Raw genomic sequence first — 15,873 nt, 5'->3', positions numbered from 1 at the left:
AAATACAATTTGTCGTCTTTTTTTTTTTTTTTTTTTTTTTTGAGGGGTTTTTGCACTATAGGGCACGTGTGCTCGCCAGACAGACAGAGACAGAGAGACAGAAAGCGAGAAATCACCCCCCCAGGGGGGATGGTCACACCACAGTCCCTTCTCCTCTATTCTCCTCTCGGGATCTTGGGCACGCACGCACACGTGCCTGGTGTGAGTTTTAAGCCACCAGGTCTGGGACGCGAACCGCAGTCGACTACGTGGGAGTCCAGCAACATAGCCATTACGCCAACTGCTGGTTCCCTATGTTCACTTTGTAGAACATCTTTTAAATGAGCTTTTGCACCCATGAATATGCTTCAGATACCCCTAAAAGCATAGACTTTAAATTTGCACAATTTATTTTTATTGCAGAATGCAGCACTCAACTGGACATAGTCATAGTTTTAGATGGTTCCAACAGTATTTACCCCTGGGAAAGTGTTACAGCTTTTCTAAATGACCTTCTGGAACGGATGGATATTGGTCCTAAACAGACACAGGTGTGTGATTCTGCATTTTTATTTCCATTGTTTTAAAGTTTAAAATGCACAGATTTTTAAAGGAACAAAATAGTCTGAAAATAAATCAATGACATTAGGTTGAAATTTATATTTTATATCCCCGTCTTTATCTCTGATATTATTTTAAACCATGGTGTTTCCTAAACAAAAAATATTACGAAAAGATTATTTACTTCTCTTAGAAAACATCTCCTATAGATGTCTGTAAACTCACAGATTAATTTTTATTTATAAAGTAGATATAGCCAGCTTTGGTAATATCAGAGAAGGGTTTCAGAGTGGTAGAAACTAATCTGACATCTCGGAGAACCTGTTACATTATAATCTCCTTTTTTGTATTATGAATAAATTAGTAGTTAGAATACAGGATATTCCTTAAAGTCTGTCTTCCTCTATAGTAATAATTTCTTTTTTCAAGTAAAAGTATCTGCTCTAGGCCATAGCTGCAGAAAACCTAATAGTTGTTTTTTTCTCCACAATGAATATCTATCTTAAACACATCCTTTTATAATTATTTATTTAATTTTATTTATTATTATTGTTTTTAAATTTGTTACAGGACATTGAGCTCACCAGAGAGAGAGAGAGAGAGATGGAGAGAGAGAGAAGGAAAGCAAAAAAGCAGGCCACCAGGTCTGGGACTTAAACTGCAGTTGGCCATGTGGGAGTCCAGCACCTTAACCACTATGCCACTTACTGACCCCTAAACACATCCCTTTTATCACTACTAAAATGAAGAAGAATTTCTCACAGAGATCCTCAACTTTAGATACTGAGTTTATGTTTAATTAATTTAATGGTTATAAGACATAGATGGTCTTACAGCTTAAGAGATGGGGGAACACAATAGATAGACAAAATGTCAAAATGAGGTCAGTGCTTCGAAGGTAAAAATCAGCACTAGAAGGTTGTGCGATTTGGGAGGCTATAGGACAGTACAGGCGACTTCAGGGCTAAAAAAAGAGACTTTGAAAAAATCATGGAAGGAGTTGAGGGACAAGGTTATACATACCCCCCTAGACAACAGAGAATTTCTTGAAAACTATGTAAAATCATTAAAAGGAAATAAGCTTGGCTAAGCCACAGTGCCATTTGGCTGGCTTTGACTTGCTAAGATGCTGTTGCTGGGAAGCTGAGACCACATGGAAGCCTGTGTCTGGTTCCCAGGGTCACCCTAAAACAGGTCAGGCTCAGTGGTGTGTTCTGTGGTCCTAACTGGCCAGGAGGCTGGCGCTGGAGGATTTCAATATGGTAAGACTGCCGAGACATCAATCTTTCTCTCTCTTCTTCACTTCTTTCCCACACACACACACACACACACACACACACACGGACCCAATCCGAATGAAAAGGAAATAGGCTTTAACATATCACAAAATGTGAATTTTCCTGGGTGCAACTTCTCATCTCATCTACAGTTGATCTCAAATGAGTAACAAAGGTCTGGAAGGATATGAGGATATTGATTGCACCTTCTCACTATGGGGTATAAGGCAACCTGTGTCTTAAAAGATCACTCCAGATTTTTCAGGTGTTTTTTCTAGTGGCACATGTTCTATAAGCTCTCATCCATCTCCATTTTTTGGTTTTTTTTTGTTTTTTTCTTTTCTGAGACCTTCATCCTTTCCTTCTTTCCTCTCTTCCCCTGCACTTTCTCTTCTTGGTCAACAAGGTTTTTTTTTAAAGAATTATTTTTATTTCATTTATTATCATTTTTATTGTTTGTCTAATTTGACCAGAGAGAGAGACAGAGAGAGAGAGGGAAAGTAGGAAAGCAGGCCTCCATGCCTGGGATCCAAACCGCGGTTGTCCATGTGGGAGTCCAGCACCTTACCCGCCATAGCAGCTGCCAACCCTGGTCAGTAGATTTTATAGAACCATAAAATTAACTAAGAGGAGACTTTAAAAATTTTTTTTCAGGTTGTGCTTATTTGTTTCTTGCATGAGAGAGCAACAGAGAGAGAGAGACAGGCAGCCCTATCAGGATCTCCACACCATGGTCCACCCTAGTCTCAGCCAACCTAGGTCACAAGCACAAACAGCACACCTGGACTGCAGGGGGAAGTCCCAGATGTGAATCCAGGACCTTTCCCATGAGGGTTCAGTTGTATTACCACTGTGCTGTCCTTTGGCCCCAAGGCTAGCAAGAATCTTAAAGATCATTGAGCCACAAACCTCCATTTGTGAAGAAAAGATAAGTGACTTGTTCAAGGTCACTCTGCTTGTCAATGACAGAGTAGAACAGATGGCTCTTCCCTTCCTGAGAGCTCTCCTTCTGGAGGAGCTTCAAAGCTGACCCATCTAACATCCTCAAATAATAAATCTCAATCCCTTTCCATTCTCGCCACGACTCCAGGACTGTCCTTTTCCTCCCTAGAGCAGCCTCTTAGCCAGAACCACACGAGACAGGTGTATAATTCCCTGAACTGACATACCAGAAAGGAAATTGCTTGCTCACAGTACCTCTGTCACCACTTTTAAAAAAAAAATCTTTTTCATTTACTAGAATGCCAGCCCCCATTCATTCATTTATTCGGATGCATTGACTAAGGACTTACTGTGTCCTAGGCTCTGTGCTAGGGCTTGGGTAATAGTGGAGAACAGACAGATATGGCTGCTGTCTTAATGGTTTTTCTGCCTAGTGCAATATCTTTCTATAGCTTACAGATTTCCCATATCTGAGTCCCTGAGGAACTGGGACTATACCCCAGACTTTCACAACCAGACTCGTTGTGGTGGGCTATAGACCCTGCATTTTAAATAAGTGACCCATATGGTTCTTAAACAGATTAAAGTTGGATAACTTGGACATACCTAGTGCTTAAAGCAACTGGATCCCACATGGCCAACAGCATGATTTGAGTCACAGACCCAGCATTTTGAGAAATACTCTGGGCACAAGTGCATGCACGCCCTAAATCCTGAAAGAGATGGAAGAGAATGGATTGCATCATAACCATTTCTCTCTTTTTCTGGATAGCATGCAGCCCTTTAGGGAAAAAATATAAATAAAAAGAAGAGAGAGAGAGAAACACTGGACTGATGCATTTTTATTGTATGGCTCTGTGTGCATGTCTTTCTATTTGCTGCATATCTGTAGATTATGGGCATCTCAAGAGCTGGGACACTCAGTTAACTAGTGCCTAACTCCGGCCTGATAGCAGAAATCAGCTGTTGACAGGCAAGTCAAGGCAGCATTAACTGTACCAGGATCAACCTGCCTTCTCAGAGTTTGCTAGAACAAAGAATATGTGTATTTCCCATGAGCCAGCTTGGGTTGCTCAAAACTGAGAGCTAGCATAGAGTCATGTTAGGGCCTGTCTCCTGCAAGCCTCTGGGTGTCTCTGCAGACAAAAGCAGAACGTGTCTGTCTCGACTCCTAGAAACAGAGAGAGTGAAATGCATCCACTCAGGGCAAAGATGTAGATGAGTATCTCAGGAAAGGAATTCTACCTAAAAACTCACAGAAAAGTCGTAAATGGCTATCAGGCCCTGATTCATCTTAGGGAAGTACTGGTCCAGTAAGAATTTCTATACCCCTTAATTACCTTCTCTACCCTTTCCCCTGGAGAGATCAGAAATTATAATTAGTGACCTGGAGGGAAAGAAGGAGGAAAACAAAACTCAGTCTTGCTCTTTTCTCAACTATAGGCCTTGTACCTCGAGTGAGCTCTTAGTGGGACTAGGAAGAAGATTTAACTGTAAATGAACTACGATGTTCTGTCTTGTTGATTTTGTTTTACTTGAGATAGAATCATATGAAATTGTTGCTACTGACAAAGGGTTCAGTGGGATCTCTCTCTCTGACTTACAAATAAAGTGGTAAACCTATACTAGAATATAAAAATTTTTAAAACATGAGTTATAAAACTGAAAGTCAGAAAAATCATGAGACATTTATCTTTCCATCCTGGGATAGCAGAAAAACTTTAACTAAGTTTTAAAGGAACGATGGGCCACACAAAAAGTGGTGTTCTAATTATACTCCCTGAATTGTTGTGTGTTATATTGATTACAATTCTACACTTGAGACAATAAATACAGAAGAACTGACACCTATTGTCTGCAGTCATAAATATGTAATTGCAAGCAAGGAAAAGCAGTCAAAGATAGGAAACATTCCTCGAAGTAATTGTTACCTCCCAAAAAAAAAAAAAAAAAAAAAAAAAAAAAAAAAAAAAAAAAAAAAAAAAGGAGAAGAAGGAAGGAAAGAGGAAAAGAGAAGAGAAAGGAGGGAGAGAGGCAAAAAAGGGGGAAAGGAAGAAGAAAAGGAGAGAGGAATAACAAGAAAAGATGAAAGAGTTTACATTAACATTTCCATGTGACAATTAGTATACATTAGGGGAATACCACATGAATGTTGGAAACTTCCACTCTAAATAGTTACTCAAAATCGCAGCCATGTGTCTGTGTGGCCCGATTAAGACTTTCACAGTCAAGAAATTTTTGTTAACCTGTGTTTTACCCAAGACAGAGTAAAGGCTATAAAGTTGCCTTAAAAAGAAAACACTATAAAAACAAACCTGAAACACTCTAAGCTTGCCATAAAAGATATGATGGTATAAACATTATGGAGGTCTTATTGATCCTCAATACCTAAACATAACATTGTTTTTAATAATACATGAGAATGATATAAATATGTCAAATGCAAGTGCATTACCCTAAATAAAGCCAGTGACTTGTGAGACTTGATGTAAAAGTGAAATACACTAATGGAACAATGTCTAGATTGTTCACATCAAACGTGTAGCATCACATTAAACCAGGCTAAAATGAAAGAGAGAAAATTAATTAAATTTTAGGAATATTATTTATCTTTCTTTTTACAGCACATTTTATGGCCATTTCCCTGGAAGCCTTAAATATGGGGCCTGATTCATCGCTTTTCCATTTGAAAAGAAGCCCAACTGACTGAGCTAGGCAGTCCTACCCTTGTCGATCCAGCTGTCATTTTTGGATGGGGCACAGAAAATGCCATGCGTCTTCTCTCTGACTAGCCTCCCAGTCTCCATTCTCCCCCACCTCCTTCTTTCCCACACCACAGTAACCGATCCAAAGTAATGTTCCGATTACTTCCCTGGATAAAAATCTTCTCTTGTGGCCTGCTGAATAATGTCCAAGCTCTCCAGGGGGTTAAAAGGCCCCTTACCCTCTGGCCTCAGTCATTCCTGGTGCACTCGGTATTCCCCGTGCCCACTTCACTCCTTGCCCTGGAGCCACTCGGCTCTGACCTCCCCTCCGCACCGTGTGCTCTGCGTATGTTACCCCTCTGCTTGGAATGCCCATCTCATCTCAGCCTCTATATGCTAGGTAACTTCTTAAATTCAACTCAATATCACTTTCCTCTGTGATTCTCTGTAATTATGCCACCCACTCTTCCCAAGAAGAATGCCTTTCCCTCCCGTTCCCAAAGTATTTGCGTATTTGCGCTCATTGCTCATATCAGTTCAGTAGCATTCACTCGTGTTGCAGTCTGTCTTTCCTGATAGCCATGCATTCCACAGGGCGGACTGTGCAGGGATCCTTTCGCTTCTGGGATACAGTCTAGCATTTTACGTGGTGCCTAGCACAGAGGCAAATCATTTATGTTGGAAAAATGGAGTTCCTGAAATTTTTAATATCTCCTATATTAAAAATATGATTACAATGACTTTGTTTTTAAATAAATTTTGTGTATATTTTGACATTTACAAAACCATGTTCTGAAATAAAGGTACAGAGATACATATAGCTACATCTAGAAGATACTATAGCTACACCTAGAAGATACATATAGCTACACCTAAATACTGCATGGTTACATTTTGACATTTACAAAACCATGTTCTGAAATAAAGGTACAGAGATACATATAGCTACATCTAGAAGATAGATACATATAGCTACATCTAGAAGATACATATAGCAACACCTAAATACTACATGGTTACTATAGCAAAGCAGATTAACATGTATGGGTCTCACACTTTCTGTGGATGTGATAAGAGCAGCTCAAATCTACTCAACAAAAATCCCTTACCTATGTTTTTCTATGAGTTAAAAACCATCTTCTTGTTTCACAGATCTTTTTTATTTTAAAATATTTTTAAATTTATTATTATTATTATTATTTAATTTGTTACAGGGCACACATACGAGTGAGCGAGTGAGAGAGAGAGAGGGAGCATGCTGCCAGGTCCAGGACTCAAACTGTGGATGGCATGTGAGAGTCTAGCACCTAAACCACCACATCAGCTGCTGGCCCCACCATAGCTGTTTTGTAATTCTTTTTAAGCCTCCATTTCTTTTCATTTTGATCTTTATTATTTCTTTCTATCCACTAATTTTAGATTTGTGACTTTATCTTCTTACTCTGTTATATGAAGTCTAATCAATCCATAGTGCTTGTTTGTGGAAGACTCCCCCAGACACCCCTGAAACAAACTTTGTTGCTTTTCTTTGTAGGTGTTAATTCACCTAACTCCATTCATGGCAGCCTGAATATCTCTAGTAACCTTCTCCCTTCTTCACAAGTACAGGGAATTAACTCTGCTCTCTCCTGCCCTGTCCCTGGAATGTGAGGCTAGGTCACTTTGACTGCAGCATCTTCTGTCAAGCAAGAGGCCAGCTAAAGACAACTTTTTTCTAGGACCTGTATCTGTTATCTACTGACTTTATTAATGTTCCTGAGGATTCATCTCCTTAGGAAATGACCATCTGTTGGTTAAGTCGGTGCCATTTCTGTCTGTCTCCATGGTGACAAAAGACAGCCCGGCTTCAGCTAGCACAGCCTGGAAACGGCTGACAGTGTGCTGACAGTGACTTGAATTGCAGTGGCCTTATCATCACATTCCTACCTTTGTCTAATCACATTAGAAGCAAGTTGGAGGGCAGGGCTTTGTAGCATATACTGATAAAAGGACACATACATTAGCCAGACATGGAGCCTGAGTTCTAATCATATTAAGCAATTGTGCATCTTGTAGCAATGCGGAAAACACTATGCTTTTCCCTGACATTACTTCCCTAAAGATGCTCTGATGGGTTAATATTAATTGTTGAATAACAGCCCAGAAATGGCTCATGGTAGACATTAAAATTTAGGTGCTGGTATTATAACTCTTATTTAACAATAAAAGGTGACAGCATACTGCTAAATGACTCATTCCATGCCCTCCTAACCCTGACTCGATGTACTTCAGAGCTATTTAAAACACTTGTTTTACATAAACTTCATCGCTTAAGTGTGACTTATGTTTCATGAAAGAGTAATTAGCAAGACCCTCCTGGTGATTTCTGACAGTACCCGTCCTTTCATGCGTCCTTACATTCACTTTTCTCCCTCTTTCTTTCCTACCCCCAGAAGGAACGAAGCCATTTGGGTAATGAGTTCATTTTAATCACATAGACATTAATGAATCAACTGATTGCTCCAGTATTATGCAAGGAGATATGGGAAATTTTTATAAAGCTTTACAATTTTTTCCTGATTTCAAAAAACCACAGACTTAATCATTGGGTGGAATAAGCCAGCCAGTTGTATTGTGGTTTAGGCGGCTGGATCCCACATGGCTGCCTGCATGGTTTGCAAGTCCTGGACCCAAGTTTCAAGCTTGAAAAACACACCAGGCATGTGTGTGTGTGTGTGTGTGTCCCAATTGGAGGAGAATGGTAGAAAGGCCATCCTTCCTGGGGGCTGCTCTCTCTCTCTCTCTCTCTTTCTCCTTCCTCTCTCTTTCCTTGTCTCCAGTGAGTGCATGCACCCTATAGCACATTAGGAAAAAAAGAAAAAGAAAGAGAAAGAGAGAGAGAGATAAGGAAAGGAGAGAAAGAAATGAGGTAAAATGATATATTAGGGTAACTACAATGCATGATGGTGTTTCAGAAAGAATCAGGGTGAATAAAGCAGAATAATTCATCCATCTTAGAAGTCGGTAACTCTGTAAGCTGTAAGTTACCTATGTGTGTCCGTTGTAGAGCACCATGCCCCTAACTCTTCCATGAGGTGTGGAGTATATTTCTCCCCAAACAAGTTATTTCCTTATTGAAGAATAAAATCTATCAGATCTTCCATCTGGTGATTCGCAATGCATGCTTTTATATTAAAGATTCTGAGAAAACATTCAAAAGTAATTTGTTTATGAGTCTGGGTAGACAGACTGGGGACGTGAGTAGGAGAAACCTTACCCTTTTTCAGAAATTGAAAATCATGGCATTTTTTTCTATACAAGACATCTTCCAAATGTTCTTGGCAAATGCGTGTTATAAAAAACTGTACATGGACCTCAAAGCTTTTTTGCACCAAAATAAACTTTGATTCCATTTTATATGACTGTCTCTCTACAGATACAAGAGACACAGAGGTAGATCTTGTTGTAAAGACACATATTTAATTTATTTTACTCATTATTTTCCAGAATTATTTGAATATGAAGTTCTTTTTTTAATCACACTTAATGTCTTAGTCCACTGCTGACAGAAAAACTGGAGATTGGGTGAATTATAAAGAAATAGAGGTTCACTGAGTCACAATTCTAGAAAGTGCAAAGGCATCACGAAATTCCCACAGTGAGAACTTGAGCTGAGGGGAAGGTGGTCTATGTCCCTGTGACTCTGCCTGCCCCGTTTCCTCTCCTGATAAACAGAAAGATACTCAATCATGGGGTCCTGCCACATGACTATCACACCCAAAGTTCCCACCATGGGACACCATGAAGGAATTAAGTTTTCACTTAACACCTTTACAGTACGACTCAGTCCCCACACACGCACTTTGGGGAGGTCACCAATTCCCCAGTAAGACCAAACTCCAAAACATGAGCCCAATTACTCAAAGTGTAACACATAGTAACATGCATAGAGATGCTAGCATTCCTAGAGGGGGGAAGAGTTAGAGGGTATTAGTTGGGGGGCCATAGCAGAAATACCATCAATCTTATAAGTGAAAGGCCAGTCAATGTTACAAACTATTATTTATGTAACCAAATGCCATAGTCTGGACCAGTTCTCAGAACAGCATAATTACATACCTATGTCTTTTGTTCTGTTTAAATAAGCTCAAACCACACTTCCCCTTGAGGTGAGGCAAATGTGTTGCTTTCAGTTGCCTCCGGAAGGAACTGTTCCTTTTATTGATACTTGTAACAACTTTTCTCTCCTTTGTGTCAGAGAGTGTGCTATGACTAAACGCTTCTACACTTTTACTCACGCCATTATCTACTCTCTTTCCATTGGCCTATAAAAAATGTTCCTATCTAACCCAGTTGCTTCTTTTTGGAACCATTTTTTTTTCTAGTCAGACAAATAGAGACAGAGAGACAGAAAGTGAGAAATCACCCCCCACGGAGGATGGCCATGCCACAGTCACTTCTCCATTCAACTCTTGGGATCTTGGGCACACACGCACATGCGCCTGATGTGAGTTTAAGCCACCGGGTCCAGGACTTGAACAGTGGTCTACTACATAGGAGTCCAGCGACACAGCCATTATGCCAACTGCTGGTCCCCCAAATTGCTTCTTTTAACTGCCATCCCTGCTAACATTTTTCCACTCAGCAAAAATGGTCAGAAACTTTTCATCTCTATTACTCATCACCAGCTCTATACTTAACTTCTACCCTCTGTTTTTTATACCATTTCAATACTGTTGGCTACTGCAAGTTAAATATGATGAGTACTGGTTGTTTTTCTTTCTCTCGACCTCTGGAAGGACTTAAATTCCTTTAATTAGCAGCCTTGACATATTTTCCCAGTGCTAGGCCACTTTGTTTTTTCCCCATGATTCTTTGACAACCTGTTGTCTCTTCTTTACCTGGCTACCTCATTCAGGAAGCTGGGTCCTCCTTCCTCCGTTAGACTTTTAAATGTAAGACAGTAAAGATGATTCTTTCAAGATTCAAGAAGTGATTCTCTCACTTCTTGCCTTCTCTTAATGTGTACTCATCACTTGGTTCATATTTTCATCTTGGTTTTTAATTCTTATACTTGATTCTGCTTCCTATATACACATTATGCTTGTATGAACCTATCTCATTCATCTGCCTTAAATTTTAAAGTAAGCTAGGATTGAAACTACTTCTATTGAGCCAGATCTCACTAACACTCTGCAAAGTATTACATATGTAAGTACTATGGTTTGATTCTTTTTTTTAATTATTAATTTTGCCAGAGGGCTATGGGCTCACCAGAGTGAGTCAGAGGGAAAGAAAGTGGGAAAGCACCACCCATTGGGAATGGCCACGCCACAATTCTTTCTCCTCCATTTCTCCCTCCTTTTGGGATTTTGGGTATGCACACACACCCACACACCCCTTGCATGTTTCTCAAGCCCTTCTGAATCCAGGACTCAAACCACACAGTTGGCCATGTGGGATCCAGCTACCTTAACCACCATGCGATGGGCTGGCTGTTCAATCTCTTTTCTCTAATAAAGGGTCAAGTCTTCACTTTTCTGCAAAGATTCCCAGCAAGACTTATTTCGTCTGGTTCCTAAGGAAACAAGCACCCCAGTGTCAATCAAGAGTCTACACTAAATATTATTTCCCTGAGATCTGAGTTTCCACTGCCCACTCTTCTGAGTTCCCACACTTCTTTGTCTCTCTTGTTTCTTTTATCATTATTTTCCCGCTATCTCGGTTTTCCACTTGCCTGTGTGAAGTGTCACAGTCATCTCGTAAGAATGTACAAGGGTCAGCTACGGGCAAAGCAAAACAGCGGTGGAGGATAAGAGAACGCCGAAAGCCGTGACACAGGCCATGCTCTTCACCCGGCCTGCCACCGTAGCACTCGCAGTGTCGTCAGGAGATAAAGCATGGCCACGAGGCGGTAGAAAAGAATGCAGTCCTCACAGGCCAGTGTGCTTCAGAGTTCTGATAAGAGGAAGATCAGTGTGTTGGGGACCACGCAGGGGAAGTTCTGCCGTGAAAGTGGAATTTGAAGTGAATCTTACAGGACGCATAGGATTTAGCTTCGGTGGCCGAGCATGGAGAAGCATTGGGTAGAAGTGGAGTTTGTTTGGGGGGAAACAAGGCTGAGTAGAGCAGGGAGACTTTGACTTCTGAAGGGCACTGAGGCCAAACTGAATTGAAACATATAGGCCAAGCATTTCGGGGAGCAGTTTGCAAGTTTTATTTGTTTTCTCTTTTAATGCAAATACAAACATTCCTCTTTTAAAGTATATTTTATAAAATCCTCTTTTAAAGTGTATTTTTAAATCATGGATGTAGGCAGTGGAGGGTTCCTGGAGGTTTTTGAACAGGAAAGTGATGGAAGGGAAGCATAACTTCAGGCAAGTGAATCTGCCAGTAATAGGTACAAGAATTTGAGGAGGGGTGCTTGGAAAGAGAGTGGAGAGACCAGCCATTGCTGTGGGCCAGGTACAAGGCAAAACTGCTGGCCTGGGCTAAGGTAGGGTGGAAGGAACATAGATGACAGCTGCCTTAGGCCCAGGTCTCCAAAGGCAAACTCAAAGAGTCACATGAGAGTGATTTATCAAGGAAGCATTTCCAATAGAAAATAGTAAGGCATTTGGGGGGGGAAAGGAAACAGAATAGCAGCAGTGGTCAAGCAAAGTGTGATTTTTAGGTCTGAGCCCCGGCTTCAGCCTGATCTGGGAGGAGAGCTCGGGCTTGAGCCAAGGGGCTGGTCTCTTATTCCCTGCACTCAGGCATGGCCTATGGGATAGGGGAAGGATAAGGAGGGAGAAAACTCACAGGCACTTTGGCTTTTTGAACCAAAGAGAAGCTAAGCAGTTTAGCAGTCAGCTAACCAGAGCCTCAGATGGAACTGTTAGAAGCAAAATTTACAGAAGAGATGAGGAAACAGACTGTCAGGTTCTCTTATATTAAAACTTACAAAAAAGAATTGAAGTGAGGGACATATCAAGGAGACAGTCAGATACGTGGATGCACAGAGACGTAAGATGCCAAGCCCTCATCTCTCACTACTCAGAGTTTTGAATCGTTTACCATCCGTAGTGTGAAAAGAACTTATCGATATACTCCAGTAGTTCTCGTTGGGTTCTGTAAGACGTCTAAGTGTGTTGTGAACCTGAAGTATGAGCACACGTCTGGCACAGGCAGACCAGTTCGAGCCACATGCCTTCCACCTCTTCTCGTGTGAGCTCCATCTTGTGATACACACTTTTTCCTGAGGAGTTTGAACAGCTTTTGACAAGCATTTGATTGAAATCAATAAATGGAGCACAATGTGCATGCCCTAGTAAAAAGTAATCGAATTATTGGCCAGTGTGCTAAAGTGTGACCTCATCTGAGATTCATGGCCTGACTTTAAAGGGAGACCAGTCTACAGGCTGCGTGACTTTTGTCTAGCAACAGGCAGAGTCACAGAAGCACACAAAGAGGAGATAGTGGGATTTAATCCGAGTTGAAGGTTAGCCAAGTGAGTTAATGGAGGGGAAAAATGTGAAGGAAGTTAAATGTTTGCAAGTAAATGATTATAGTGATTGGACCCTGGGATCTAGGCTAAGTTAAAAAGAAAGAAATAAGAGGTGGAATTAATGAATTGGTTGGAGATCTTGGTGTGGTCAAGGAACTGATGAATTATGTATACTAAGTTAATAAGCCAAAGTTAGGGATGGCAGAGGAGAGCATTTGAATTGAGAGTGGGGTGCTATGGTTCTTCCAGATAACAAGGTCAAGGAGAAGACCTTGAGAGTGGGTGGCATACATGAACTAGAGTGTGTTCGGTAGATATCCAAGTAGACACTAATGTCTCCAGGAGTAATGACAAGAATGGGAGTACACATTTTCAAAATGCTTTAGCCTTTTCTTTAGCCTCTGACTTAACTGAATAAAAACAAAAAGAAATAAAAACAAAACAAACTCTGTAAGATGTCCCGAATGGGTGAGCCATTAACTTCCACAATAGTATTTATTCACCTTGGTACCTAGAATTACACACAATGATTACCCAAGTAACTAAATCTTCACTTTTATTTACACGGAATATTTCTATACACAAGGACAGTGTCAGACCTACATGGTTTCCCTTAGTAATTGTTCAGTGCCTCCCTGGATTCATAACTTGTAGGGTCACTGGAGAAAAGAATTGTAAGTCAGTGCAGAAGGTGATTAAAGTGTCTGTTGCATTTTATTATAAGTCAAAGAAATGACCTAAATTGGAGTCATTGTGTATCCTCATCCATTTTGTTATTTTTTGTGTGTGTATGTAAATGGTTGTATCCTACCTTGTTTCCAGGGTATTTCTGGCATCTTTTTTCACATATATGGTTAGAGGACAGATGATAAAGAATGCTGGGTAAAGTTGTATTCATAGAAAAAAAAAAGCATTTGAAGGATCATGTTTAATCTCTCTCCCTCTAATAGAGAAGGTCCATGGAGGCACAGATCATATCAGTGTGTTTCATAATCCACCTCTAAGTCCTACCAGAGTCGTTCTACAAGAACTACTAAATAGATGCAAGCCAATAGCCCAGCAAGAACACAAGGCCCGGTGGTGCTGGCCCCATACGGGAAGGTCCCAGGTTCATGTCTGAGGCCTCCTTCACACGCCTGTGATCCAAGCTGGTGAAGGCTAGGGGTGGATCACAGTGGAAAGACCTTATTGAGGGTCCCTCTCTTTCTCTGTCTCTATCGCTCTCACCTAAGAAGTAAACTTTTTTTAAAAAATCAAACTATTAAATAGATGAAACAATCATTTAAGAAGTTTAATAATAGTGCTTTTGTGTTTGTTCTTTGGGCTATAAATATTCATAGATTGACCATGATTACTGCTATTAAAGTAGAAGGATTTGTGTACCAATAGGTTTTTAAATACATCAGAAAGACTAGAATGTATTATATATCATCTGCATTTTAAAATGGAATAAAATTGTACAGGGAGTTTTTGCTAGATGCATAACTCATTGTGGCTTGGTATTCCAGGTTGGAATTGTGCAGTATGGAGAAAACGTAACCCACGAGTTCAACCTCAACAAGTATTCATCAACGGAAGAGGTACTTATTGCAGCCAAGAAAATAATCCAGAGAGGTGGCCGCCAGACTATGACTGCTCTTGGAATAGACACAGCAAGGTATATGGATAAAAAAATAAACCAAACCAACTGTTCACAGTTGAGCCCTCTGTGATATTGGTTAAATAGTTACCTTGACAATATTTAAAGCCATCCTATTTAAAATTCAACTGAGAAGATTAGTTAATAGTTACAAGATCCGATTTTTTCTATTATATACTCTTACCACTTTCTTATATTTTCCTGATATCACAAGGATTTAACTGATAGAGAATCAATTTAAGAAAGTCATCATGGCCTGTTGCGTCACGGTCTTAGGTTGTAAGCCCTAATACTTGTTACTATGTTTTTCATTTCTTGCTTTCAGTTTCTAGGAACCTCAATCTAAAAGAATGGATTAATAATTAGTCTGCTTCTACTCAATTCACATTTATATTCTACAATAGTATGTACATACATTTTCAGCACTTAATTTAGGTTTATGGAAGCTCTGAAAATTAAGAACTATCTTGGGTCAACCCCATAGCCCGCTGGTTTAGAGTGTTGGGTCTTCCATGGCCAACCACAGTCAGAAGTCCAACTCTTGGGACTTGATAAACATTCCAGGTGTGTGTATTCGTGCCCCAAATCTCAGCAGGATGGAGAAATGGAGGAGAAGGGGTTACTGTGTGACCACGCCCTGGGAAGGGCCTTTCTCCCTCTCTCCCTTCCCATTTCTCTGTCTTTCTCTGGTGAGCACACATGCACTCTGGCAAGTATATAAATAAATAAATGCCATCTTATTTGAAATCATTTCAATACAAACATTGAATGACCTGACGACTTACTTTCTCACTACCCCCCCCTTTGTCTCTGTCTGGTCAAATTAATAATTATAATAATGATAATTAATAAAATAAAATAATTATTTTTTAGAAAAAGAAAGATATGGAAAGGATATCATTATTTGCAATGCTCTTTCTCCTTTCCAACTTTCTCCAAAGCCCCTCTAGCTGGCATCTGTTCCTCTCTTCCTTCCGCAGTTTCCTTCACAGCAAACACATCACTCATTCTGAGGCTGAACTTCATTTTATAAAAGCTACAGAGCTGTCCTCTCTTCCAGACAGAAAACATTTTATTTCCTGTGTTTTCTCTGATTTCAGTCAGCCCTTATTGCTATTTCTCCCCTTAATCACTCAACATTAAAGCTAACAAGTTTCTGAATAAGTACTAAGCAACGTCCGAATCACAGGAAATCTAATAAGTAGTTTGACTCATGTTAAGAATCCTTCTGTTAAGTGTCTTCAACTTCTGGACTCTCCCTAACTTTGAAGATCTAATTATTCATGTTCTCACTTCATCTGCCTG

The 15,873-nt window shown here is 40.2% G+C and overlaps 1 protein-coding gene across 3 annotated transcripts in view; it reads left to right on the top strand.

Annotated features, from left to right (window-relative positions):
- The window catches only part of ITGA1 (integrin subunit alpha 1), a 209,285-nt gene that overhangs the window by 85,387 nt on the left and 108,025 nt on the right, over window positions 1-15,873 (top strand). For all 3 annotated transcript variants that reach the window (XM_014588003.2, XM_006149026.3, XM_006149027.3), the window contains exons 6-7: window positions 403-530; window positions 14,438-14,586. In XM_014588003.2, coding sequence (XP_014443489.1) covers window positions 403-530; window positions 14,438-14,586 — 277 coding nt within the window. The remainder of the gene's footprint in view (window positions 1-402; window positions 531-14,437; window positions 14,587-15,873) is intronic.

Source organism: Tupaia chinensis, unplaced genomic scaffold, assembly GCF_000334495.1.
Source record: "Tupaia chinensis unplaced genomic scaffold, TupChi_1.0 Scaffold000251_1, whole genome shotgun sequence".
NCBI classification, from domain to species: Eukaryota; Metazoa; Chordata; class Mammalia; order Scandentia; family Tupaiidae; genus Tupaia; species Tupaia belangeri.
The sequence above is the reverse complement of the archived record's forward strand: the minus strand, read 5'-3'. Positions and strand labels throughout refer to the sequence as shown.